Source organism: Neovison vison, chromosome 2, assembly GCF_020171115.1.
Source record: "Neovison vison isolate M4711 chromosome 2, ASM_NN_V1, whole genome shotgun sequence".
NCBI classification, from domain to species: Eukaryota; Metazoa; Chordata; class Mammalia; order Carnivora; family Mustelidae; genus Neogale; species Neogale vison.
Window position 1 is genome coordinate 33,654,695 of NC_058092.1, and position 26,746 is coordinate 33,681,440.

Below are 26,746 nucleotides of genomic sequence, written 5' to 3' on the forward strand. Positions count from 1 at the left end.
AAAGGCCAAGGAGTCCTGGGAGGCTGAAGCCTGTCACCCACATCTCTGTTTCCTCTGTCCTCAGTTGGCAGGCACAAGCTGGAGGTAAGACCCAGGCAGCCTCTCATCGCTGTGGCCCTTGTCTAAGGACCTCCATGTCCCAGGAGCTGGGAGAGAATGTAGTTTGCAACAACAGGTTCCCTCTGTCCCAAAGTCCCATTCCCAGCTCATGGCTCATTTCTGAGAGCAGCACTGGGCAGGGCAAGAGCCCCGACTAAGGATCAAGCTACGTGGGTGTTCTTCATTCTTGAGACTTGCTGGGTGACCTTAGACCAGTTGCTTTCCCTCTCTGAGCTTTGGTAAAATCAGTGGATTGTACTAGTTGTTTTCAAATTGAGCTTCAAAGTCTGTAACTAGTAAGGGGAGCCGCCGGGAGCTGTGTGTGTCTGGGTGAGGAGGGCGTGGATGGAGTGGGTTCTGAGCACCTGCAGAAGTCCATCTTTGACAAAAGCTGAAAATGCATAACCCCATGTCCTGCTTCCCAAGAGCCCAACGATCCAACATTCATTTTATTTTTTTTTAAAGATTTTATTATTTATTTGACAGCAGAGAGAGATCACAAGTAGGCAGAGAGGCAGGTAGAGAGAGAGAGAGAGGAGGAAGCAGGCTCCCTGCTGAGCAGAGAGCCCGATGCGGGACTCGATCCCAGGACCCTGAGATCATGACCCGAGCCGAAGGCAGCGGCTTAACCCACTGAGCCACCCAGGCGCCCCCCAACATTCATTTTCAATTCTGTTCTCGAGAGAGGCCCATCTAGAGGACGGTGTCCCTGCAGTCACACATGCCTCCCCTCCTGGCTCAGCCTTGAGCGTCCTCCATGGAGACATTAGGCACAGTGCAGCCTAGGCTCCGACCTGTAGGACGCTGGTACCCACTTTAGCTCGCCAGCCCCAACCCATGCCCCCTCCAAGTTGCCTCCAGTCGCCTTCCAAATCTAGGAATAAGTAGAAAAGCATTGCGTATCTGTCCTGGAGATGTTACAAATTGCCTGCCACCCTCTTTTACAGATGAGATCACAAGGGCCAGGCAGGTGGGTGACTCCCCAGAGCTATGCGGCCAACTAGCACTCCAGGGAACAGGAGAATTGGACTCTTATAGGACACAGGGGAGCAATGACCAGGGAAGTTGGCTGGGCCCTAATATGAAGGCCTGCGTGCATGTTAAGAATTCTGGTCTCTTATATTATTAATGATGAACAATGGCCTCCCGGCCCTAGCTGGATGGCAGGCAGGGGATTGGAGAACAGGGCAGGATGTAGGCTGCCCTGTTCTCCCATTCCCTGCCTGCCATCCAGCTAGGGCCGGGAGGCCATTGTTCATCATTAATAATATAAGAGACCAGGAGTGGGCAGACTCATTCTGGTCTTGGGTCCATCTGCTGAAGAGCTGTGGCTGGAGATTAGCCTCTTAGGAGGGAGCCCTTAGGTACTTGCGGGGAGTGAGTGGCCAGAGCTCAGCAGCCCCCCCAGGGCCAGTGGGCTTCCTCCTCTCAGCGGCTGGAGTCTTCTCTGGTGGTTTAGGAGGCAGAGATATGTCTGTGTTTTATGTCGCTCTGCCCGTGCTGACTTAGGCAGAGACACCAAGTCTCAAGACACCAGCCCCTCATGTGTTTTTGATGTTTATCTGCCACTTACTTTGTTCACTGGCATGAACCCCGGACTCTCTTCATCCGACCTTCAGCCACCCCGCAGAGTTCCCACGGTACAGACAAGGTTGCTAAGGTTCAGAGACGTGGGGTAATCTGCCCGGGTTACACGGTAGCATATATCACAACCATCATTAGTTTTTTTTTTAACTTAGAGAAAATTATTTTGCCCACATTTTCAACTTTCCCTTTACTGTTTCGTTTTTATGTTTATATGAAAGGCAAAAAAATTGGCATTTAGGCGAGGGAAAATATGGACACAGAGAAATGGAAAGAAAGCCAGCCAACTTTCTTGGCACAGGAAAGTAGATCAGTGGTTCTCAAAGTGTGGTCCCACTAGCAGGCAGCATGTGCATTACCGGAGAACCTCTTACAGATGCAGATTCTCAGGCTCCACTCCAGACCTCCCAAATCCGGAGTTCCTGGGTGTGAAGCACAGCAGCGTGTGACAAGCCTTCCAGGTGGTTCTGATGCACGAGGCGAGGAGATAGGAGGGTGGAGTCTGTGGCTGGCTGCTCAGGCGACAAGAGGAAGGAGTCCTAGAACAGGGAGACAAGGGTAGAGGGGATGAGGCTCCAGGAGGGAGACCAGACCCCAGTATGACAGAACAGTCATCTTGGGACTAGAGAGAAAAAAACTGCTGCAGGGATGGCTTAGGGACTTTTTGGAATTAAATATTCAATTCAAATTGTGCTTCATTATAAGAATCTTTGACTCTTTTTTCTTTTTTTTTAAAGATTATTTATTTATTTTAGAGGGAGTGAGAGAGCACAAGCAGGGGGAGGGACAAGGAGCAGGCTCCCCACTGAGCAGAGAGCCCCAGCGGTGCTTGATCCCAGGACTCCCGGATCATGACCCTAGCTGAAGGCAGATGCTAAACTGACTGAGCCACCCAGGTGTCCTTAGAAACATCTTTCTCTCCCTTATTGATATGATATGATATGGTATTATTATGTTAATCATCATACATGAAAAAATATACATCATTAGCCAACAGGGAAATTCCAATCAAAACCACAATGAGATACCACCTTACACCAGTTAGAATGGCCAAAATTAACAAGACAAGAAACAACAAATGTTGATGAGGATGTGCAGAAAGGGAAACCCTCTTACGCTGTTGGTGAGAATGCAAGGTGGTGCAGCCATTTTGGAAAACAATATGGCGGTTCCTCAGAAAGTTAAAAATAGAGCTACCCTATGACCCAGCAATAGCACTACTGGGTATTTACCCCAAAGAGACATCTTTCTCTTAACACACCTTCAGGACGAGGCTTACGACAGTGTTGTGTGGGGAAGTTTGGGGTGTAAAGGAGAAAGAGAATGGGGATGAGCCATGAAGGAGGTCAGTATGCACCCAAGAGTTCAGTGAGAGCAGAAAATTTGAGAAGTAACCAGGGATACACAAGGAACCCCTAAAACTACTACAAATCTAAGAAGAGGGAAAAAAATCAGACTTCTCCCAGCAGATGGGCTTAGGAGGTATGTTGCCTTGTGTCCATATTAAGGTTCATCACCATGAGGCTGAAAGACTCCCAACATTCAGGTTATGCTTCAAAGGTCTTTCTTGTCTCATTATAAAATAAACATTCACCCATATATTTTCCCGTAGGTTGCTTTATCATTTTTACTTTTTGCATTTACCTGTTTAGCATAGTTAGAATGTATCTCGGTAGGTGGCATAAAAGAACTTTTTCTATCCAGATCATTAACTAATCGGCAATGTTTGTTAAATAGCTTCCTGCCTTCTGACTTATAATAGGCTCTTCATCATGGGCTAGGGTCCCTTTCCAAGCTCTCTGTTCCCATCAATCTGTATGTCTATCAATGAGCTCACACTACATTTTTACGGTATTATAGTACATTATAATATTATAGTATTAAGTTTGCTCCTTTGGAAGAGTGTTTTCCAGGATAAAACACAGGATGCCCAGTTAAATTTGAATTTCAGTTTCATTTTTATTTGCTAAATCTGACAACTCTGCTTCCATTTCATTGTTCTTTTCTTTCCCATAAGTATTTCCTTGACTATTCCTATGCACTTATTTTTTTATGAGTGTTTGAATCACATTATCATGTTATTACAAAATCATTTTATTGAGTTTTAATTAGATTGCATTAAAAATATAAGTTTGGAGATGTTTTGGGTTTGTTTTGATTTTTGTGGGGTTTTTGGTGTGGTTTGTTTGTTGTTTTGTTTTGCCAATTCTAGTCTCTCTTTCCAGAAACATGGACAAGGTGTATCCCTGAACTTAAGAGAAGTTTCCTTTATGTCTTCTGAGAAAGTTCTGCAGAATCTTCTGTTTGTTTTGTTTTCATTTGTTTGGCTTTCATAGGTCGTGAACGTTTCTTATGAGGTTCATCCCTAGGTATTTGTGTATTTTTGTTTATTTGCTGCTTTTTTTTAAGATTTTATTTATTTATTTGACAGACAGAGATCACAAGTAGGCAGAGAGGCAGGCAGAGAGAGAGGAGGAAGCAGGCTCCCTGCTGAGCAGAGAGCCCGATGCGGGGCTCGATCCCAGGACCCTGGGATCATGACCTGAGCCGAATGCAGTGGCTTAACCCACTGAGCCACCCAGGCGCCCCTATTTGCTGATTTTATAAATCTTTTTTCCTGAAACATTTCTAACTTTTTGTCTAGGACAGAACATTTCTACCTTTTGGGTACTTCTTAGTTTTTTAATGATTCATAAATATACATACTCATGGTAGATAAAAAGCAAAGAGGCCTGAAATGTAAAAAGAAAAAGGAAAGGTGCCTCTTTCCATCCCTAGAGGCTCCCTCACCACTGTCACAAACCTCAGTCCTCAATGATAATAAATGCTGGCAAGTCTGTGAATACTTGCAGGCATTTTCCATGCATCTAAAATGTGATGTAAAATACGTTTTTGAAAATTTGTATGCATATACATTTCTGTACACATGGGATCTTACTATGTGTATTGTTCTTTGAATCTCCCCCCTTCCCTTTTTTTTTTTGTCCAAATCTAATTTGGTTGCCTGGCGCTAAGCGGAATCAGGGACATCTCAAGGAGCCGGGTTCGGGGAGATGCGCTGTGCAGCAGGGCAGGCGTCAGGACCCGGATGTGGGTGTCACACGCACTCCTGGGCCCCCAGTATTTTTATATTAGGCCAATTTAAACAAACTCTTCCATTAGTTCTAGAACTGTATCAGTTGATTCTCTTGGATTTCCAGGTACGATAAATATGACATTTGCAAATCATTATAATTTTCTGATCTTTAAAATTTTTTTCCCTGCCTTCAACTATTTCTTTGGCTACAGCTTTCTGAATAATATGATATGCCAGCAGTAAGAGTGGCTCTCACTTTGAGCGCACACCATTAGACCAGGGATCATAAATTTAAACGCATGGGGTAAGGGGAGGCATAGGCAGTTTGAGTAAAAGTAGTCTACGAAAAATAAGGGACCACAAGGAATATCATGAATTGGGGGGTTCACACTCCATCCAAAGAAGAATCATCCATTCACCTCCTGCTGGCTGGAGGAATAGGGCCCATTTTTGCCAACTGTAGTTTGTGATGCTGAAAATCTAGTTTTTTTATGTGTAAGCTCCACTTTTTAAAACATTGGCAATAAATTTAATTTTTAAAAACTATAAAAAATATATCTATGGGTTATATTTGGCCTGTGGACAGCCAAGTGACCTCTATGCTATAGTTTTAAGCATGATACTGGCTCTTCATTTGGAAGAGATACTCTTTACAATATCAAAAGATTTTGGAGATGCGATATTAAATGTCTCTGTGAGAGTTAACAAACCAGAAAGTTGAGAGCAATCTATAAAGCCATGGGAACAAAGGGTGTACAAGTCAGCAATGGTTAAGGAGGTAGGCTTGGGTAACCACCTGGACAGAGTGCATGAGTTTAGGAAATGCTTCCTGACAAATTGTAACTCTTCTCCATGAATTTCCCTTTCACAAAACTCTGGGTTTTGTGGATTTACTTCTGCATAGTTTCCTCTAGTCACTAGAATTTTTAATATGCTCAGAACAAAATATAAATTTTTCTGAATCATAAGACCAGAAAGGCAATGAGTATGAAAGGTGGACCAGCCATAGGGAAAATTTTTAAACCTCAGTATGTTCATGGCCTCCAACAAAGCAAAACCAACTTATTGGCATCATATGGACAGTGTGAAGGAGGGAGTCTTTGAAGAGTTTCTCATTAAGAAGGTATGATAAATGAAGATTAATTGTACAATATACACATCATTAAAATTATATCCTCTTTGCATGATGTGCTGGAGTTGACAAGCTGGGGTTATTCTTTTTTTTTTTTTTTGCTAACTCTAAAAATTGTTTATGGGGCTATACCCATGATCTTTCTTTGACTATAAAATATCCCTCACATTTGGTAGAATTTGTTGGATGAATGACCTAATTAATGAACACTAAAGAAAAAGCTCATTCACAGGAAAAAGCTAAATCTTAAATATTAACTCTAATTTTTATTCTGCCTAGCATTGACTTTAACCCTGCATTATAACCTTAGTCCAAATCCTAACTGTGATTTTTTAAAAAAGGTAAACCTTAACCCAAATAATGAGTTGTCTTTCCCTGATCCTAATCTGAAACCAAGAATTTGCAACCTCTATACTTCCAAGAGAAAATAGAAAATGGTGGGAATAATAGAAAAGCAAGGATGGGTCAGAAAAAGGAAAAATATACCTAGAGGCCAGAGCAAAGCATAGCATACAGCACCTCCCTGATTTGGCATTCACCCTTTTCATCACCATGACCCTCAACTAAATCCTGAACCCAACCCCAATATCACCCAAGCAACTATGGGGACATATCTCATGGTGCTTCCATCTGCCAATCCAAACTTCCTCTTAAGAAGCATACATAAAACGAGTGTGAAAATTCCTTACATACCCTTGTGCATAGACACCCAATCAATTATATACCCTCAAAACTCTTTAAACAGGCAGATCGCAATGCAGGAACTCAACCAGTCCACTGTGACAGAATTCATTCTATTGGGCTTCACCCCCAACCCCAGGACAAACCCTCTGCTCTTCACCTTCTTTCTCATCTTTTACCTGCTCATCCTCGTGAGCAACAGCCTCCTCATCACCCTTATCCACCAGGACTCCCGCCTCCACACACCCATGTACTTTTTCATCAGTGTCCTCTCCATGCTGGACATGTGCTACACAACTACCACTGTGCCCCAGATGCTCGTGCATATCCTCAGCAAGAAGAGGGCCATCTCTTTTGCTAGGTGTGTGGCCCAGATGTACATCTTCCTCCTCTTTGGGGTCACCGAGTCCTGGCTCTTCTCCATCATGTCCATGGACAGGTACATGGCCATCTGCCATCCTCTTCGATACAAGGTCGTCATGAGCCCCCGGATGTGCCTCCTCTTGGTGGGCATCTGTGTAGCCTATGGCGTGGTGGGTGGCTTGTGCTACACCTTCTTTGCTGTGCGCCTGCCCTACTGTGGCCCTAATGAAATTGACCACTACTTTTGCGAGGTCCCTGCCGTCCTGAAGCTGGCCTGTGCAGACACATCCCTCAATGACTTGGTGGACTTCATCACAGGCTTCAATGTCATCGTGGTCCCCCTCACCCTGATTGTCATTGTCTATGCCAACATCTTTGCCACCATCATGAAGATCCGCTCATCCCAGGGACGGATCAAGGCCTTCTCCACCTGTGCTTCCCACATCACTGTCGTCACCATGTTCGCAGTTCCGTGTATCATCATGTACATGAGTCCTGGCTCTGATTCCTTGTCAAACAATGGCAAGAAAATGGCCCTTTTTTATAACATTGCCACAGCCTTCCTCAACCCTGTCATCTACAGTCTGAGGAACAAGGACGTGAAAAAGGCTTTCCTCAAACTGATGGGATGGAGCGGGGTCTCAGAGTGAGGCTTTAAAGTGGAAGACCCTGGGAGACAAACAAAGCAGGACTCACACCCACAGCCCCGCCAAAGACTCTTCTTCCATGAGATCTGGGAGACTGAACTCCATCAAATCACACCATCACCCTGGCCCAGCTGGGAGGGAACTGGGTGCTCAGACAATGGCAGTATCTCTAGTGATGTGGTTGGCGACAGAGGAAATTGTGAAGGTAGAGTATGCTGATCAACAGGCGGGACCTCAGTGCCAGACAGAGTAGGATGAGAGACTTGATTTGAACATTAATAGATATGTGACATTTTGCAAGTCATTTAACTTATTCTAAGGTTTACCTCTCTTCCTCAGAGGGAAGTTGTGATGATCAAATGAGATACTATATAAAACATGTTTGGTATGAGACTGCCAATAGCTTTCAACAGATACTAGTTTTAATTTAAAAATTTTATTTCTCCGGAGGAACTGTCAGCCTTGAATTAGTCATGATCCTCTTCCAGGCTTTGTAAGTGACTAGAACCCTAGACAGTAAAGCGGTGGGGGGAAAAAGGAGGGAGGGAGTGGAAGTAGTAAAAACTCAAAAACCAAGAAGTGGAGAATCTTAGGGAGAGAAACTCAAGAATGAGAAAGTGAACCCCTCTCTCCCCATCCACAAATTGGGCACACTGCATTTATCTTACGGTACCAGTTTGTGGCCATTTGGATTTGTGCTTTTGTATCTTTATACCTTTTGAATTTCCTTTTCCCCTTGTTCCTAATAAAGTCCATTTTGGAAAACTATAACCTGTGTTGGGTGATGTCAAGGAAGAGCGATTCTGTCCACCTGAGGATGAGCAAAATTAGACAGGGGCGTGTAGGCAAAATGTTCCCCCAGATGCAAAATGTAGGCAGTCCAGAGAGAGGTTAAAATCTCCCTGGGTGGCTTCTGCTCTGCTCCTTCTTGCTTGGAGAGACCTTCCCTAAAACTCTGCTTACTCCTCATAGAATTTTAAAAAATGTAGATTGCTCTTCCCCAAGTTTTACCTTTCTTCAGGGTCATGTTCCTGGGATCACACACACTTATAGGCCTTGACTGTTTGCTGCTGTAGGAATTCCAGGACCCAACAAAGTAATCTCCATGAGGTTCTAGGGACCCGTTCCACAAGCTAACAGCCAACCCCTTTGGGTTGTCCTTACCCAGTCACTTGCTGATATACATTGGCTATGAGACTCCTTGCAAAAAAAAAAAAAAAAAAATCAGCTGGGTTGGCCAGAAAAATTCAACATGGATGCCTATGCCCCCCACAGGAGACCAGGGTCTGTGCCAAGGGATGTCCTCAAAGATACTGCCCTACGCACCCACACAAGAACCAGAATGCTGCATCAATAATAAAACAAAATTAAAAGGCAGATAACAAAACAGTGTGTTTCATTGCAATATACTTACAGGCATGTGGATAATAACATAGAAAGAGCTTTTACAAATTGGTAAGAAAAACACAAACACCCCATAAAACTGGCACAGATCTGAACAGTTCATTAAAAAAGACATTCAGATCATCAATAAACATATGGGAAAATCCCACCACAGTGGGCACTAAAGAAATGCAAATGAAAATAATAAGATTACTTTTTTGCCTTTGAAAGGAATTTTTAATTTTATTTATTTCCTTGACAAAGAGAGACACAGCAAGAGAGGGAACACAAGCAGGGGGAGTGAGAGAGAGAGTAGTGGCTCCCCTCAGAGCAGGGAGCCTGATGCAGGGCTTGGTCCCTGGACCCCATGATCATGACCTGAGCTGAAGGCAGACGCTTAACGACTGAGTCATCCAGGTGCCCCACGTGCAGAGTTTTTAAAAAGAGTCAGAGGTGGCTAGAACACTGTGAAACACACACTTCCATACGTTGCTTATGGGAGTAGGAATCCATCTTTTTGCAAGGTGGTTTGGCTTTATGTAGCAAGAAATTTAAATATGCTCATAACTTCCTACTTTCTACTTCTACTTTCAGGACATTTTAGGAAATAGACATCAAAAGGGCGGGAAACGTAGCACAATCATTTTCATTCTGTTAGTCAAATAGGAAAAAGTTGGAACCAACTGAAAACATTCTGTAATTGTGCATGAGTGATTAAAATATGGTAAATATGGGTGCCTGGGTGGCTCAGTGGGTTAAGCCGCTGCCTCCGGCTCAGGTCGTGATCTCAGGGTCCTGGGATCGAGTCCCACATCGGGCTCTCCGCTCAGCAGGGGGCCTGCTTCCCTTCCTCTCTCTCTGCCTGCTTCTCTGCCTACCTGTGATCTCTGTCTGTCAAATAAATAAATAAAATCTTTAAAAATAATAAAAAATAAAATATGGTAAATATGGTATGGCCACATAATGGTGTACTATGCAGCCACTGAAAATGTATCTTATAAGAATATTTAATGATGTGAATGCTCATGGCATGGTACTGGGTGCATAAAGGCCAGAAACAGCTGGGGAACAGCATGTTGTGATCACACCATTAACAGTCATAAATACCTTTTCACCCTTGAAGTCAGACATTAACGCTTAGAATAGGAGAGAGGGCCACTGAGTCATACATCTGTACACACACACATACACATATGCACGTGCCTGTGCATACACACACACACAAGCTCCCCACCTTTTCAAATTAACAAATTAATAAACTAACCAGGGCAGCTTACCTTGTCTGTGTTTTCAACTCATTCTCTTGTTCCCCTCTTGCCCCAATTTAATCTACCCCCAATCACGATATGTCCAGTCATCTGGCAAGTCGTGGCTTTCAACAACCCCATCCACTGTATAGACCCCTTCCCTCACATCCACACGGCAGGGATGGAATCATGGACTCCCAGGAAGTCCCAGTGATCAAAGACACACAGTGTGCCTGGATAGGGTCTCTGGCACTGTCACAGACATCTCATTTTTTTTTTTTTCCAAACAGGATAAACCCCTTCCATTTCTGGAACAAGCTTCCCCACAGAGCGTCCTCAGCGAGTCCCATCCAGAGTATCTCAGATCTCTCTGTACAGAGGTCTGACTGTGCCTGCAGTCGTGGCATGCAAACTCACCCCTCCTCCAAAGAGCTTCTGGGGATTCCTGTTTCCATTTCCTACTTCAGCTTCAGTCAACGTTGGCAATTTAACATTTTTCTTGAAAACTGTCTATTTTATCTAGGTTTTCAAGTTTACTGGCATCAAGTTGTTTTTTAAAGTATACTGTATAGGTAGCACTATATCCCCTTTTAATTTTTAAAATGTACCTTTCTTCCCCCTTTATTCTTTGAACAGTTTTGCCAGAGGAGCACCTAATTTATATTTTCTTTTTTTTTTAAAGGTTTTATTTATTTATTTGACAGACAGAGATCACAAGTAGACAGAGAGGCAGGCAGAGAAAGAGAGGGTGAAGCAGGCTCCCTGCTGAGCAGAGAGCCGGATGCGGGGCTTGATCCCAGGACCCTGAGATCATGACCTGAGCCAAAGGCAGAGGCTTCACCCACTGAGCCACTCAGGCGCTCCTGATTTGTATTTTCAAAGAAACAGATGATGGCTTTGTTAATTAACCTTCTACACATGGATTTCCGCTTTTGTCTATATGATTTCCCTCCTGCTTGCTTTTTGTTTACTCTAGCCTATCCTTTTGAGTGGAATGACTACCTCAGGAATTTCGGTCTTTCTCATTTTTTATAAAGATTTTATTTATTTATTTGAGAGAGACAGTGGCAGAGAGAGAGAGAGCACAAGAGGGAGGAGGGTCAGAGGGAGAAGCAGACTCCCCACTGAGCAGGGAGCCCAAAAACGGATTCCATCCTGGGATCCCAGGATTACGACCTAAGCCAGAATGGTTATGCCTAACCCACTGAGCCACCCAGGTGCCCTCTCATTTTGTAATAAATACCTGCAGAGCTGTAAATGTCCACGCAAAGACCTCTTCATCACTTCCTACAAAGTTTAAACGTGGTGGTTGCCACTCAGTCCTAATCTTGGTCTGTTCTGCTACAGTGCTCATTGTCATCACTAGAATTAGCTCAAGTCAACCAATCAATACAGGAATAATGTCATTTTAAGTGAATCTCATTGGTTCATACCAACTAACTAGGGCAGCTTACCTTGTCTGTGTTTTCAACTCAAACACATTCACATTTTACACGACCAAGTACATTAGTCCAGATCCTGATTGCACATCAGCCAGAATTTTCCCTAAGTCCATGCTATGGCTAGAGCATTGCAGGAAAAAAAAAAAAAAATCTCTTCAACCAGTCATATTCCAGGGCTTGCTTTTTTTTTTTTTTTTTTAAGATTTTCTTTATTTATTTGAGAGAGACAGAGAGAACACAAGCAGGGGGAGGGGCAGAGGGCAAGCGGGAAGCATATTCCCTACTGAGTGCAGGGCCCATCCCAGGACCCTGAGATCATGAACTGAGCCGAGAGCAAACACTTAACAGACTGAGCCACCCAAACACTCCCCAACATCACGAGTTATTAATCATATGCAAATTACAGCCACGGAGAGGTGTCACTCCACTATTACACTATTTAGTCTGGTATATTGACTTACATAAAAAATACTGACCACACTCAGTGCTGGAAAAGATGCAGAGTAAAGGGATCTCTCCTACAAAACTAGTGGGAATGTAAAACTGTATACCATCTCTGTAAAACAGTTAGGTATATGCTTTTTTTAAAAAAATAGCTGTATTGAGATATAATTTACATACCATAAAACTCATATACTTGAACTATGTTAATGCAGTGGTTTTTCTTATATACACAGGATTGTGTAACTATCACCACAATGCAATTTAGAAACATCTTCATCACCCCCAAAAGAAACGCTATACCCATTAGCAGTCACTCCTTATCACCCTGCTCTTATCCCTAGGTCTGCCCAATGACTACTAATTTACTTTACTTTCTGTCTATAGATTTGCTTGTCCTAGATATTTTATGTAAGTGGAACTGTGTAATACACAGACTTTTATGACTGGTTTTTCTCAGTAATTTCATGAATCATCCATTTAGCATTTATCAACTGTTCATCCCTTTTTATTGCAAAGTAGTATTTCATTGTATGGATAAACCACATTTTATCTACCCATTCAGTTGATAGACAGTTGAGTTGATTCCACTTTTTGACTACTATGAATAATGCTGCTAGGAATATTCACATACCAGTTTTTGTTAAACATGTATGTTTCATTTCTCTTAGATATACATCTAGGAGTGGAATTGACACATCCTATGATAACTCTATGTTTAACATTTTAAAGAACTATCATACTGGGGTGCCTGGGTGGCTCGGTGGGTTAAAGCCTCTGCCTTCGGCTCGGATCATGATCCCAGGGTCCTGGAATCGAGCCCCACATCAGGCTCTCTGCTCAGCAGGGAGCTTGCTTCCTTCTCTCTCTCTCTCTGCCTGCCTCTCTGCCTATTTGTGATCTCTCTGTCAAATAAATAAATAACATCTTTAAAAAAAAAAGAACTATCATACTATTTTCCAAAGCAGCAGTACCATTTTGCATTCTTACCAGCAATGTGTAAGAGTTTCAATTTCTCTACATCCTCGTCAGTACTTGTTAATGTAGTTTTTAAAATTGTAGTCATCCCAGAAGGTATGTAATGGTATGTCATTGTGGTTTGTGTTAGAATATTGTTATAAGCATACACATATCATATGACTCCAGCAATCACATTCCTGGGAATTTATTCTAGGGAAAAATAACTTACTATTTTTAACTTTACACAAATATTCATAGCAAATTTAATCATAATAGCACAGAACTAAAAACAATGCAAATGTGCTTCAACAGGTGAACGGCTGAACTCTGGTACCTCCGTACAAGAGAATACTACTCAACAATATAAAGGATCAAACTACTGATGTGTGCAACAATCTACATGGATCTCAAAGGCATCAGGCTGGGTTTTAAAAATAATTAGACTTAAAAAGTTACAGACTTCATGATTCCATTTGTGTAACATTTTCAAAATTAAAATGACAGAAAAACAGATCAGTGACCATCAGTGCCAGATTTCTCTGTGGTAATGGAACAGTTTTGTATCCTTATTGTGGTTATATGAAGCTATGAATTTAATAAAATTCATAAGACCATATATCCCCAAAAATGAGTACAGGTAATAAATGGTGAAATTCTAATAATGTCTATAGTTTAGTTATTAACATTGTGCTGATGTCCATTTACTGGATGTGATAATGTACTACAGTCATAGATGTCATTATTATGGGACAGCTGGATCAAGAGTACCCGAGAGCTCAATTTACTATTTTTTGCAAATTCTTGTGAATTGTAAATTACTTCAAAATAAAATGTGTTTTTTTTTAATAGCTCCTATATTCTGGTAGAAACTGAAAACCTAACTATGGGTCATCAAATGACAAGACAAACAAAATGGCCCATCATAAACTGTTATCATATCCATGGAATCATCCTACTGGACACACACAGAAGAATTCTATTCTAAAATGAAAATTTTATATACAATCTGAGATCTAGGTGGTGAGCTTCATAAGTATTCACCAAGTCTCCCATAGTTCTTGCTTCTACTTTACTGCCTCTCCCTCAGCCCCATTGGAAATGCCCTATAGCTACTTAACAGAGGACGGAAAGGCCTAGTTTAAGGCGGCACTGAGTATGGTAAAAGAAAATTGTTTCCATAAGTAGAATTTTAGATGGTATATCTGGCTGTCTACTTTACAGGGAATGAGAGAGGCCCCTCGGTGTGGCTACACACTATTTCATAGGCAGTTGCTAACGGGATGGAAGGGTGGCCAGAAACTTGGAAAGAAGAAGATTAGAGGATTAATGATGTGAGCTCTAGAGGAAGTCATGTGTATGTGCCTCTCCATGACCCAGAATATGAACATAATTGTGTGATACATACATATGCAAACTGAGCATCTACTGTGGGGAGTGTCTCTCAATAATCAGGTAGACGAGATGATCCACCTGTAGATTGGTCAGCCTCTTTCCTGAACCACACAAGTGCTGCTCCAGCCATTGCAGTATAACAGAGACTATGTGTGGACTCAGCTGCATGAAGTCAGCCTCACCAAGGCTGAGATGGCCACTGTCACTACTGTTTGCCACACTCCAGCAGCAGAGACAGATGCTGAACCTTTGATGTGGCACCATTCCCTGAGAGAGCTTCCAGTTACCTGGTGACACATAAATTACATTAGATACTTTCCATCACGAAGGGGCTGCAGTCTGTCCTCCCAGAGATAGATGCATATTCAGGTTTTCTACCTCACGCATCTCTTATGATTCACCATTAATGGTCTGACGGCATGTGTTATCCATTGCCATAGTACCCATGCAGCATCATCTCTGAACAAGATATGCACTTTATCTCAAAAAGTGTGACAGTCAATTACTTCTTGGCCTTTTGGCTAAGATCAAGTGTAAAAAGTGTGACAGTCAACTCACTCACAGAATTCAGTGGTCTCCCATTGTGCCCAAACACTCAGAAACTCCTGGGCCTAAGAGGATTGTGGAATTACTGACTTAAGTTTCGATTATCATGCCATTTGGGGGACAACATTTTGTAAGGTTGTAGTGTTATCTTATAGAATGCACTTTATGACTTACACCAGTAGTCACTCTATGGTGAGAAAGAGAAGGCACAGATCCAGGAGGAAGGAGATGTAACAGGAGTTGTCCCTCTCACCAATATAAAAAGCTTCCCATAGAAATTTTTGCTTCCTGTCCCTACAACTTTGAAGTTGTGCTCAAAGAACGAATTCATTCATCAGGGAGGAGGACTATGGTTCTGATTAATTAGAAGCTGAGATTGCCTCCTGGCCACTTTTGCTAAACCAAGTGGGAGGAGGAATGGCTTCTGCATTTCTTAACTCCTGAATGATGCTGGTGATGCTAATCTCCAGATCATTCCTTGATTAGCAAGAGTCTAAATCTCAAGACAGAAGCTGTGATTGAATCAATATGCCCAGCACTCAGGTAGTCATGCCTTTGGGTAATCCCATGACTTTGAGTTTGGGCTGGACCTAGTAGAGATCTTCTCATAAATACCCTGAAAGTGATGGGAAATCATGTTCAAATTTAGGTTACAATAGATCCTTGCTCACTCCTGCTCATGACCTCCCTGATTAAGCCAACTGCCAGGTGATGAGCTGCTCCAAGGAGAGGCCCACATGGAAGAAACTAATGAATGCTCTGTACAACTGTCAGGAAGAAAATGAGACTCTCAGTCCAAGAGCCAGGAACTAAATCCTGGTGACAATCAGGGAAGTTTGGAAGATCTTTCCCCAGTTAAGTGTTAGGGTTTCTGCAGCTGGTGACTTGATTGCAGCCTTGTGAGAACCTCCTAATCCAGAGGCTCCCTCTAACTTCACTCAGATTCTTAACCCAAAGAAACTACAAAAAATAAATGTTTGCTGTTTTAAACCACAAAAAATGGGGGTAATTTGTTACACACTGATAGGTAACTAATACAAAGGAACTGCAAAGAGTCACAAGGAAATTTTGGGGGATGTTGATGATAATGATCTTGATCATGATGATGTTTTCACAAGTATATATGTATTTCACAACTCATCAAATTGTATACTTTCAATATCTACAGTTCACTATATGTCAATGTACTTCAGTAAAGTTGAGAATACATTATGAAAGTGTCTGAGTGGGAGATTTTCACAGTTGTTAAGAGATCCTACTTTCCCCTTCAAATATCATTTCACTGAGACAGAGTTCCTTCTTTTAGTGACATGAGGGCTTATGTGACCTAAATTCATACTCTTCTAATAGTATTGAATGAAAAGTGACCTGTATGACTTTCCTGAACCATATTTTATATGATCACCATTGACTTTCTTAAACTATTCTGTCTCCAGAACTTGTCAAATCCCTTCTGAGCTACAATGGTGTCATTAACTTAGGAGGCTGGAAGTCATCTTATGCCCACCAATTTGAATTTATTTCATGAGTCCAGAGCTCAAGCACTCATGTTCATGTTCATTCAGTGACAGAAAACATGAATATTGATGCCAATTTTATGCCAGGTCTTGTAAACTGGTGATACAGAAATGAATCAAATACAGGTGTGCCTTCATGGAGTCCCCTGTCTGCGGTCTTTATGCTTGCAGGAAACTTACTGCCATAACCTTCTGGGTTTTCTCATGTTATGATCTTACTGGGTCTAATCCATTAATATATCATATATGCCTACTGGATGTTGGAAAGAATTTGGATGGAGAAGTCAGTAGGTTGTGTTCCAGGTTTGGTGCCGAGGCCCATGCTTCTGTGACTTCATTCTGGTGCTTTGCCCCAGCCAGTCACTTTGAGGAAAGCCCTCTTCACATCTTTGTTCCTAAGACTATAGATAATGGGGTTGAGGAAAGCAGAGATGATGTTGTAGAATAGAGCCAACTTCTTGTCCTCTTCTGGAGAAGACTCGGAACCAGGTCTCATGTACATAACCATACATGGTATGGAGAACATGGTGACCACAGTGATGTGGGAGGTACAGGTGGAAAAGGCCTTGAGCCGCCCTTGGGCTGAGCGAATCCTCAAGATGGCAGCAAAAATATTGATATAGACAATGATGATGAGGGAAAGTGGAACCAAGAGAAGGATGAAGCCCAAGATGAAGTCCACCTGATCATTGAGAGATGTGTCTGCACAGGCTAACTTTAAGACTGCAGGTACTTCACAGAAGAAGTGATTGATCTCATTGGGACCACAATAGGGAAGAATCATAGCAGAGACAGTGTATATCAGGGCACAGCTGATACCCCAGAATCCACAGAAGGCCACCATTGACCCACACAGCAAAGGGCTCATGATGACTTTATACCTCAGGGGATGGCAAATGGCCACATACCTGTCATAAGCCATGATTGCGAAGAGCCAAGACTCAGTGATTCCTAGCATCAAGAAGATGTACATTTGGGCCACACATCCAATGTAAGAGATGGTCTTCTTCTTGCAAACCAGGTGTACCAGCATCTGGGGCACCGTGGTGGTGACATAGCCCATATCCATAATGGATAGGACACTGAGGAAAAAGTACATAGGTGTGTGGAGGCGAGAGTCCATGCGTATCAAGGTGATAATGAGCCCATTGCCCAGAAGGGTGATGAGATAGAGGAAGAGGAAGACGTTGAATAGAATAACATTTATCTCTTTGTTTTGAGAAAATCCTAAAAGAATAAACTCAGTAAGAGAGCTATGGTTTCCCCCGAGCAAGTCTTGCATCCTTCTTCTGGTATAGAGAAAGAATAGAGCCATAATCATTCATAAAATAAAGTTTCCACATTCAAACTCTGATGCTACTCTTTTATTAGAAATGTCAAGTACCTGGATGTCTCAGTTGGTCAGGTGTCTAACTCTTGGTTTCAACTCAGGTCATGATTTAAGGGTCTTGATATCAAGCCCTGCATTGGGCTCCACACTCAGCAGGAAATCCACTTAAGATTCTCTCTCCTTCTCACTCTGCCCCCCCAAACCCCTGCTCACACACACACACTCTCTCTCTCTCTCACTAAAATAAATTTTTAAATCTTTAAAAAGAAGAAGTGGCAAATATCAGTAGCAAAATAAGTGCATATTAGGACACCACAAAACTAAGGACCAAAAATTTTTTAAGAACTTCCATTTTATATGAAAGAGTATGTTAATATTGTATTACTTAATCCCAGTTTATTCTGAGATCACAGATAATAAATTTCACACTTCAAAATGTAGAACTTATAAAAGGAGGGTTCAAAACTCTGTTCTGTACTTCATGAACTTGCACAATTCATGTGGTTCATAAAGGATTTCTAAGTGGTCAAAAAACTAATCAGACATTTGAGGATCTAGCACCTGTTGTAAGTTTCATACCAAATGAAGATTTCTGCCCCGTGTTTGAAGCTCTTATCAAATGGGCTTCAGTGGGACTACTGGAATAGCTTGATAGGTACTTTAGAAATTTAGAAACATAGCTATTAGATATCTGACCCAATCCAGAAAATAAGTATTATTTGGAAAGAAATTATACTTCATGAAAAGTGAAAGTCTTGTGTTTCCGTGGACCAGCAGTGGATAATACATGAGACAGAGACAGAGACAGAGACAAAGAAAAGGGAGGGAAAGGAAGGAGGGAATGAGGAAGGGAGGGAGGGAGGGAAAGAAACTACCATGCTAGGATACTATACTCAATAAATATATCCTTAAGAAATGAAAGCTGTTTGTTCTTCCCACACCAAAAAAAAGAAAAGAAAAAACAACAACAACAAAAAAAACCAGATAATTAATTACTAAAAGACTCACAGTAAAAGATATATTAAAGAGCTTCTTTAGGTTAAAGGAAAATGATCCCTGATGGAAGTGTGCAATTGAGAGAAAAAAAATGAACACCAGGAATCATAAATGTGTGGGTAAAAATTATAGAATATTGCTTAAAGCAAAAAAAAATGGCAACACATTACTGGAGCTTACATATACATGTAGAAGTTGAATATATGACAAAAATTGTCCAAAGAGTAGGAAGAGAACATGGATGGAAATCCTTCTTAGATTTTACATTGTTTGGGAAATGGCAATTTAGGTGAGGTTATACTAATCAAATATGCATATTTTATTCTCTAGATAAGATGTCAGGACCCTTTTTCTGTAAGGAGCTAGAGAATAAATATTTTGGGCTTTGTACAGAATACAGTTTTATAAAATACACTGCAGCATATTTTTTGTATAATTGTAAGGTTTACCAATCCCTGTTCTAGAATAACAAAACAATAATTCTTTTAAAAATAGTAAAACTCAAAATACAATACAGAATATAAGGGAAATAATTAAAAGTTTTTGATTAATTTGAAAAAAAAACAGGAAAAGTGGAATGAAGAAATGAAGAACACTTGGAACAAATAGGAAACAAGTAGTAAGATGATAGACCCAAAAATAATTACAATAGTAACCACATTATATGTATTTTACTAAGCAAGCCCACTGAAAGTCAAAGATTATCAGACAGGATTTTTAAAACCAGTAGCAATGAGAATTCCATAAGGAAAGGAATTATCTTTAAATACCAGTGAAGAGGGCACGTGGGTGGCTCAGTTGGTTAAGCGTCTGACTCTTGATTTCCACTCAGTTCATGATCTCGGATTGTGAGATCGAGCCCAAGCTCTACACAGGGTGTAGAGTCTGCTTGAGATTCTCTCTCTCCCTCTCCCCTTACCCAACCCTCCTTCCTCTCTAGAGAAAAAAATACCAGAGAAGAACTGGAAGCACAATTTTTAGATTATCAGGACAGTACCAGTCAACTCAGGACTATCTTGCCCCTCGCTTCATCTCTCTCTTACTGCAAGCCTGGCAGTGGCTGAAGCCACTGGGATTTTGGATGAGGAACTGACAAAATAAAGCATGGAGAAACGTACCATACTTCCTTCTTTTGAAGGCAGGCAGTTTGCTACAATAAGCCTAACTCAATCTGGAGAATTATGGAAGGCATCCTACAGGAGGTAAGAGTCAAGCTGGTCTTTGAAGAGTGGGTAGATTCTAACTAAACACAGGGGAAGTTCAGAAAAGGATATGCCAGGCAGAGAGAGTCATCTGTGTGAAGTTATGCAACATAAACTAGCCAGAGAGTGATAAGGGAGGGGATAGAGAGGTAGGTAAAAGCAGACCGCAGAGGACCTATCAAGTCCTGCAAAACAGGCTATCAAGGGTGGATTTTATAGAGAATAAGATAAGGAAGGGATGCCCGGGTGGCTCAGTTGGTTAAGATAAGGATACACCAAACAGACATGACATCAGGCTTATTTCTGACATCAGACAATCACTCTGACAGCAGTGTGAAGACTGAAGTTATTCAGGGAGGAAAGGATAAGCATGGAGTGACTATTGACATGAAAGGTCAGTATTAGACAAGAGTCTTTAGGAGGTGGGATCTACAGAAGTAAGTAAGTGATTAGGGAGTGGTAAGAAAGAAAGATGGGTCAAAAATGAGTTTCAGGTTTGGGTAAATGGGTGAGTGATGGTGCCATTCACTGAGGTCAGGAGCATAGGAGTGTGAAGTTTAGGAAGGAGGTGAAGAGGACACATGATGAGTCTAATTTTGGACTCAGGGAACTTGGGATACTCCCAGTATTATTGGGCTGATAGTTGAGAGCTGAAAAGAAAGTTCTAAGGAGAGGAATCTGAGTGTCCTCAGTACTTCTGTAGGAACTGAAGCCATTGTAAGGGTCTGCCCCTCCCAGAGGAACTTGCTTGTGGACCCTGAATGTAAGGGTGGGGCAGACTGCGTGGAGACATCCAATCAGTAAGCCGTATGTATATCCACTGGGAAGGTTGAAATTCAATTGGCCACCTGTGTAGGGGCGGGGCTCAACCACCCCCATAAAGGTTGAACTGCCAGGCTGCCAAGGGGGGCTCCTGCAGGAGAGCCGGGGCTCCTGCAGGAGGGCCGGGGGCTGCTGCAGGAGAGCAGCGGCTGCTACAGGAGGGATGAAGTCGGCGGAGAGCGGTGAAGTCGGCGGAGAGCGGTGAAGTGGAGCGGAGAGCGGTGGAAGTCGCAGAAGAGCAGGGGAGTCAACGGTGTATAGAAGAGCTGTAACAGCTCTTGTAAGAGCTATAACCGCGTTTGGCGGTCCAGCCTCCGGCGGCGGCCCCGAGCGCCGCCGCCTGCAGCCTCCGGCGGCGGCCCCGAGCGCCGCCGCCTGCAGCCTCCGGCGGCGGCCCCGAGCGCCGTCGCCTGCAGCCTCCGGCGGCGGCCCCAAGCCATCGCCTGCAGCTTCCAGCCTCCGGCCCCGAGCGCCGCCACCTGCAGCTTCCAGCCTCCGGCCCCGAGCCATCGCCTGCAGCTTCCAGCCTCCGGCCCCGAGCCATCGCCTGCAGCTTCCAGCCTCCGGGGGCCCAGCGGTCCTGAGACATCTGCGGTCCAGTTGTCAGCGTTCCCTCGACGCCTGCGGTCCTGAGACATCTGCGGTCCAGTTGTCAGCGTTCCCTCGACGCCTGCGGTCCTGAGACATCTGCGGTCCAATTGCCAGCGGTCCCTCGACGCCTGCGGTCCTGAGACATCTGCGGTCCAATTGCCAGCGGTCCCTCGACGCCTGCGGTCCTGAGACATCTGCGGTCCAGTTGTCAGCGGTCCCTCGACGCCTGCGGTCCTGAGACCTCTGCGGTCCAGTTGCCAGCGGTCCCTCGATGCCTGCGGTCCTGAGACATCTGCGGTCCAGTTGTCAGCGGTCCCTCGACGCCTGCGGTCCTGATGCCTACAGACCCTAGAGGCCAGCAGTTGGTCCTGACACCTGCAGCCCCTAGATGCCAGCAGTCTGGAGGCATAAGCAGCCCTGAGATGCCAACGGCCCCTAGACACCAGCAGCCTCCCTGCAAAATGCCTCGCCACCCCGAACCACAAGTGGCCTTGTCCGCAGTGGTGGCTTCCTCCGGGTGGAAGCCTGGTCAGAGTAGCATCGTGGGGAGCAGAGTCTGTGTCATCTGGGTTGTCCTCCTTGTCATTGTTGCTTCTTCGTCATTGGGAGTGGCCTCATCCAGGAAATGGTCTTGTCCAGAACAGCCTCTTCTTGGGAGCGGCCTTGTCCGGGGAGAAACTTCATTGAGCAGTGGCCTTGTCTTGGGAGTGGCCTCTTCTTGGGAACGGCTCCAATCATGGAGCGGCCTCATCTGTGGAGCAGCAACGTCATCTAGAGCGGCCTCGTCCAGAGTGGCCTTCTTGGAAGTGACCTTGTTGGGTTCATCGTCACCCGCCTTTTCGTAAGAGGTAGCTCTGACCGGTAGTTTGATTCCTGATGCTTGGCGCGAAATAAAGTTTTGCTTGACCTTCGCTTTGTATCAGTCTCGTTCCTTTGATCACGGACCCTAACATTTGGGGGCTCGTCCGGGATCAAACGACGAGAACTGAGCCAGCATCAGAATTTTTAGGGAAAGCCTCCGGAGGTATTGGGTTTCGAGGTATTGGGTTTCGAAGTATTGGGTTTCGAAGTATTGGGTTTCGAAGTATTGGGTTTCTAAGTATTGGGTTTCGAGGTATTGGGTTTCGAGGTATTGGGTTTCGAGGTATTGGGTTTCGAGGTATTGGGTTTCTAAGTATTGGGTTTCGAGGTATTGGGTTTCGAGGTATTGGGTTTCGAGGTATTGGGTTTCGAGGTATTGGGTTTCGAGGTATTGGGTTTCGAGGTATTGGGTTTCGAGGCATTGGGTTTCGAAGTATTGGGTTCCGAGGTATTGGGATCCTATCCGTCTGTCTGGTTGGAGCTCCAGGGTATAGCCCACCGGGGAGAAGCTGGACGCAGCCATGCTCCCCAGGGCTGGAGTGGATGCGGGGACGCCCCATCCCTCTGCTGATAGATCGACAGGGGGTTCTAGTCCCCCTGGGCGGTCGGGGGGGTTCGAGTCCCCCTGCGTGGTCGGGGGTTCGAGTCCCCCTGGGCGGTCGGGGGGTTCGAGTCCCCCTGCGCCGTTGTGGGGGTTCAAGTCCCCCTGGGCGGTCGGGGGGTTCGAGTCCCCCTGCGCCGTCGTGGGGGTTCAAGTCCCCCTGGGCGGTCGGGGGTTCGAGTCCCCTGCCTTCCCTTTGACAGTTGAGGGGTTCAAGTCCCCTTAGACGGTTGGGGATAAAGATAGCCCCCACCAGTGGCAAGCTCTGGGTAAATTAAAAGTGCATAGAAATCAATGCACTCCATAAATTTGGTCAGGAGGACAAAGAAAAATCCGATTAGGAAATCCATTGAGCTATACAAAAACAAAAACAACACACCAAAGCTTATGGAATGCCATTAAAACAGTACTTAAAGGGAAATTATAGCAGTAAGCACCTGTTTTAAAGGATGAAGTTAAACTTCTACCTCATACAATATACAAAATTTTAAAAGGATCAGAAACCTATATTGTACTCTATAAGGCAACTGATATATGCTATAATATCAATGACCCTTGAAAACATTAGGCCAAATTAAAGAAGCCAGTGATAAAAGACTACATGTATGATCCTGTTTATATGTGAAATGTCCAGAAAACTCAGATCTATAGGAAAAGAAAGTAAATTAATAGTTACTTAAGATAGGTTGCCAAGAGATGGGAGTGACCAATGTTTGAATGGGGTTTCATTTAGGATGGTGAAAATGTCCAGAACTTGATTGGACACAATTCATACTTTTAAAGTATACATTTCAATAAACCATTTAAAGGTTATAGAAACTCTAAAGGAACAACAAATAGAAAGGTAAATAACAAGATAATAGGAGAATATGAAAAAGCTCATGGAGCTCAGGAAAGGAAGTCCCCCCCCCCCCCAGCAGCAGGCTCTGGACGAGGGCCACTGGGGTTATGGTTATTTGTTTGTTTTTAGTTTGTTGTTGTCTATTATGTTTTGTTATGGTTGAAGGAATGTGGCAAGCAGAGAGTAAGGGGACGCTAGCTTTCATCTCTCTGTTCCTCATAATAGATGTGGGGCTTCTCCCTCACTCATTTTGTGTGTTAAGGGCTATAACGAGCTACCTGGAGTTAGTCAAATGCTGGGTTAAGGTGTCCAATGCTGATGCTCATTAGAGCCGGGCATGGAAAATAAGTGCCTAGTGGGCCACTTTTGGTAAGCAGAACTGGTACTGTGGGATGAACCAACCTCGAGACAGAGACTTTAAGAAATATTCCCAAGCAGCTGCCGAAACTTCTTTTGTTTCGGGGAATTCCTTGCCTTCTCTGGCCCGACGTGGACTGCCTGGCCCCTCCCCCTTGCTGGCAGGGAAAGCATGGCATCTGAAGTGGAATGGGCCCAGGTGGAACATGAGGTCTGTTGGCGAAGGGATGGCTGGGCTGATGGTTAACTGTCTGTTTCAAGGGTTTAATGAGTAATTGTTAAAGTGGCTTCCAAAGTCTCTGATAATCTGAAACTGTGAAGGGTTGCTTGAATGACAAATGGAGTTAAATTTGTTGGACATCTAGATCCTAACCAAATGGGATGAAATGCTAGGGCGCTGTTTGCTGGAACTGGGTTTGTACTTTTGAAATCTGCTGGTGAACACATTCTGTGCTTAACTGATTGATAAATTTGCCATCTAAAGAATTCTGTTGTAACAACTCACCATTGGTTTATATTTAGTCTTAAGTAGAGGTTAAGGTATTTCTAAGAGTACAAAATTCTGTTAAGTGTAATTAAGACTGATGGAAATGAGAAAAGCAACTCTGTATGTAAAAAGTAGGAGATATGTAAAAGAGAGATAAACAGCCCTAAGGCCACTGTCAGAGCTAAATCCATTCGTAAAAGAATGGAAGGGGAGACTGATCACCTCCCATTAGCCAGGGATACCAAAAGGGGAGGATGTCCAACCTGTTTGAATCTGGAAAATGCCTGACTGTGTCTCTATGGCTCCACCGCTTCCACTATGGAGTCTGAATGGACTGCACCCTAAATCTTGCAGGGCTTCATATGGCATAACGGTCATCTACTCCGTGGAGTAGCCCAGTCCAGGGTTTATACAGACAGACCTTAAATAAGACGCTCCTAAGTTCCCACGAGGGACACGAGCAGGACAGCATCCAGGGACAGCCCTGCTCCAATGGCAGAGCAGATCACAGCTGTTCTCTCTGGGCTCCTCCACCCAGAATCTGGGAGATGGAACAGGGGAAATTCTATGCAATGAATTTGGACTCTGCTTAGCACCTCTGTGTTGGCTCTCAGCCCTAGAAAAACGAGAGCCTGAGGGTCCACTTTGAGTCTAGGAAGCCATCTTCCAAGAGGAAGAAAACTCTCTGAAGCTCCGTGAGCTGCTCGTCCCTCTTCTCTGATGTCTGGACTCGATGGGTCACACAAGGGCCTATGGGAGGAGCTCGGGAGTCAAGGCTTCAAATCTTGGCCATCGGAGACTGCCAGGGACCTGACCCGATTGATACACGTGCAGCTGCTGGCACGTTTCTGAATATGCTGGCTCTCTGCAGCCTCTGCATCTTTGAACAACATGTCCATCTGTCTGAAACATCATTCTGTCTCAAGCACTTAGAAACCCTCCACTACCTCCTCCTTTGTACAGAATGGGTATGACCACAAGGCATCAGTAGCCCAAGAAGGCCGGGGGCCAATGTAACTATGAACGAGAGAGATATGGTAGCTAACCAAGCCTGGACAAATTAAGGTAACAGTAGGGTATGAGAAAGTTCAGCTTCCTCCAGCAAGGGGAGGATGGTTCCATGTTATATAGGGTGTCACGTACACTCATCTGAGAATATCGGGTAAGAACCTTATGATTGTCTACGGCCATACCACCCTGAAGGCGCCAGATCTCGTCTGATCTTGGAAGCTAAGAAGGGTCGGGCCTGGTTAGTACTTGGATGGAAGACTGCCAGGGAATACCGGTTGCTTTTGCTTTGCTCTCCAAGAGGGAATTTCTTGGGACGGTGGGCTACTGCAGGCTGTGGATGCTACCTTCACGGAGATGGCACAACCTCTCTACAAACTGGCTAAGGGAGGACTCACTATGGTAGAGTGTGGACAGCTGAGGCAGAAGGAGCATTTCGGGAATTACAAAGAGCCTTACTGTGTGCCCCAGCATTGGTCATCCCAGATGTTACCAAGCCCTTCCACTTGTATGTGAAGGCAGGGCTGACTAAAGAAGTTTTGACTCAGACTCTAGGGTATGGTGAAGGCCAGTGGTCTATCTTAGCAAGAAACTAGATCCAGTAGCAGCTGGGTTCCCCCTTTGCTTCTGCATAATTGCTGCCATGGCCCTCCTAGTCAAGGATGCATGCAAATTGACTCTGGGTCAAAATCTCATATTGACCACCACCCACGTTATCAAGGGCCTTCTCCGGACTCCACCAGACCGATGGATGACGAACGCCCGGGTAACGGGGTATCAGGCCCTTCTCCTCAATGAACCAAAAGTGGCCTTCCGACCCCCAGCAGTGCTAAATCCAGCCACACTGCTGCCAGAAGAGCTAGCTGACCACACGACTGTGGGGAGGTCTTAACCCAAGTCACAGGAATAAGGCCGGATCTCAGAGACACTCCCCTCCCGGATGCGGAAATGACTCTGTTCACAGAAGGGAGTAGTTACATGGTCAGTGGAAAAGAGGTATGCGGGGGCTGCAATGGTTTCTCCTGGGCAGAGACTCTGGATGTCAGCCCTGCCACATAGGATCTCGGTGGAAAAGCAAAGCTGATTGCATTCACCAAGGCACTACAGATGGCCGAGGCCACAGGCACTAACTGGAAACTA

At 44.1% G+C, this 26,746-nt stretch overlaps 2 protein-coding genes and 1 pseudogene across 2 annotated transcripts; 2 read left to right on the plus strand and 1 right to left on the minus strand.

Annotated features, from left to right (window-relative positions):
* Positions 1-6,646: 6,646 nt before the first annotated feature.
* LOC122898681 (olfactory receptor 2G3-like) lies at positions 6,647-7,585 on the plus strand. The gene has a single exon (XM_044236389.1). It carries the CDS (start codon positions 6,647-6,649, stop codon positions 7,583-7,585), a length of 939 nt encoding a protein of 312 aa, XP_044092324.1.
* Positions 7,586-16,844: 9,259 nt separating this feature from the next.
* LOC122898682 (olfactory receptor 2A12-like) lies at positions 16,845-17,792 on the minus strand. Its single transcript, XM_044236390.1, has one exon. The coding sequence runs from the start codon at positions 17,790-17,792 to the stop codon at positions 16,845-16,847; it is 948 nt and encodes a 315-aa protein (XP_044092325.1).
* Positions 17,793-25,777: 7,985 nt separating this feature from the next.
* Positions 25,778-25,896, plus strand: LOC122901312 (annotated as a pseudogene).
* The last annotated feature ends 850 nt before the right edge of the window (positions 25,897-26,746 follow it).